The 1366-nt window shown below is 40.8% G+C and overlaps 1 protein-coding gene across 1 annotated transcript in view; it reads right to left on the bottom strand.

Annotated features, from left to right (window-relative positions):
* Positions 1 to 314: 314 nt before the first annotated feature.
* The window catches only part of ZIC2 (Zic family zinc finger 2), a gene marked incomplete at its 5' end in the record, with an annotated part of 4165 nt that continues 3113 nt past the window's right edge, over positions 315 to 1366 (bottom strand). The window contains 1 exon segment of the mRNA XM_027776371.1: positions 315 to 1366. This exon segment is cut by the window's right edge and continues 44 nt beyond it. Within this exon segment, the coding sequence (XP_027632172.1) occupies positions 1292 to 1366 (75 nt within the window).

Here is a 1366-nt window from a genome sequence, read left to right on the forward strand (position 1 = left end):
AAATAATTTTAAGACTTTCTGCCAAAGGGGCAGTTTGGCCTCATTTCTGTGCATAGATACACCTTCCTCCCCAGAATGCACGGTGGTGCCTCCCATTCACTCAGGCACCGGGATCCATCCCCAGGTACTCACGCCGACCCTCAGCTGCCTCCTTCCCATTTTCTTTAATAACTTTGCTAGAAAAAATAGTGTGTTCATGCAGTTTCAACACATTTTATTATATTTCTGTATGCATTACTCTCAAAACATATCACAAGAAATGATCAAACCACTTAAAACCTTCAAATAAAAAATCTGAAACAGTTTATGCCCACAATTGTACATATTTATAGTTAAGAAACATTCTTTATAAATATTGTTTCCTCTGTAGCAAGTTAATACCATAATTTAATTACAAATGGATAAATATGGTAACGGGTATTTACAGAAGGAAGGGTGTTATTACGGAAAAAGCTAACGGCACGACGTTTATTTTTCCCCCACAATCTTTCGTACAGGAACTAACAAATTGAACTTGCAAAAGCACTAAAACATCACATGTAAACCCAGCTAACAGAAAAATACATTCACAAGCGTTGGTGGTGGTGGTTGTGTCTGTGTGTGCTATGGATCAGTGTTGAAGAAACAGAAGGGAGACTTTGGCACGGTTCGTTTTTTCCAGTCTATAGTTGCAAGAAGTTTACAATCAAATTGCCTCATAAAAAGGAACACAATATTCAATACCACAATACAAAATAAACCATTTTCTTCCACATTACTTAAAAAGAAATCGGGTGAACTAAAAAGAGAAAAAGAAAAGGCCCATCACTTGGGGAAGCAAAGGGGAGGAAGGTGGGGAGGAACGCAGTCCGGAGTTTTACAAATGGACAAACTTCTATACACCAAGAAGCCATTAAAACCACCTCAGAGAAGGAAGGAGGAGTCCTCTATGTACACAGCTGTCAGAAGACTGGGAGCAGGGAGGGAGGGAAAGTGGGCATGGGGACTTGCCAGGGAGGTCTGGTTTGATATTTTTCTGAGTTTTTACATATTTTTTTTTAATTTTTTATTTATTTTATATTTTCAGCTTCAGAGACTCCAGAAGGGATATTTTGCTTTTCATGCCTAGATTAATTTAAAAAAAAAAAAAAACTTTAAAAAATCCTCTTGCTGGTAAAATCATTTTCATCATCATAAAAATCAGATTCGTAATTTTAACAACACAATCACAAGGTGCCCTAGGCGCTGCTGCGCCGCAGGGAGGGCCGCTGCGCGGGGTAGGGATGGGGAGAAGGAGAAAGGCCCCTGGCCCTCACACGTACCATTCGTTGAAGTTGGAGGAGAGGCCGCTGTGGCCCCCGGCTGTCCCGCTGCCCCCGCCAGAGCT

Source organism: Tupaia chinensis, unplaced genomic scaffold (genome assembly GCF_000334495.1).
Source record: "Tupaia chinensis unplaced genomic scaffold, TupChi_1.0 Scaffold000057_1, whole genome shotgun sequence".
NCBI classification, from domain to species: Eukaryota; Metazoa; Chordata; class Mammalia; order Scandentia; family Tupaiidae; genus Tupaia; species Tupaia belangeri.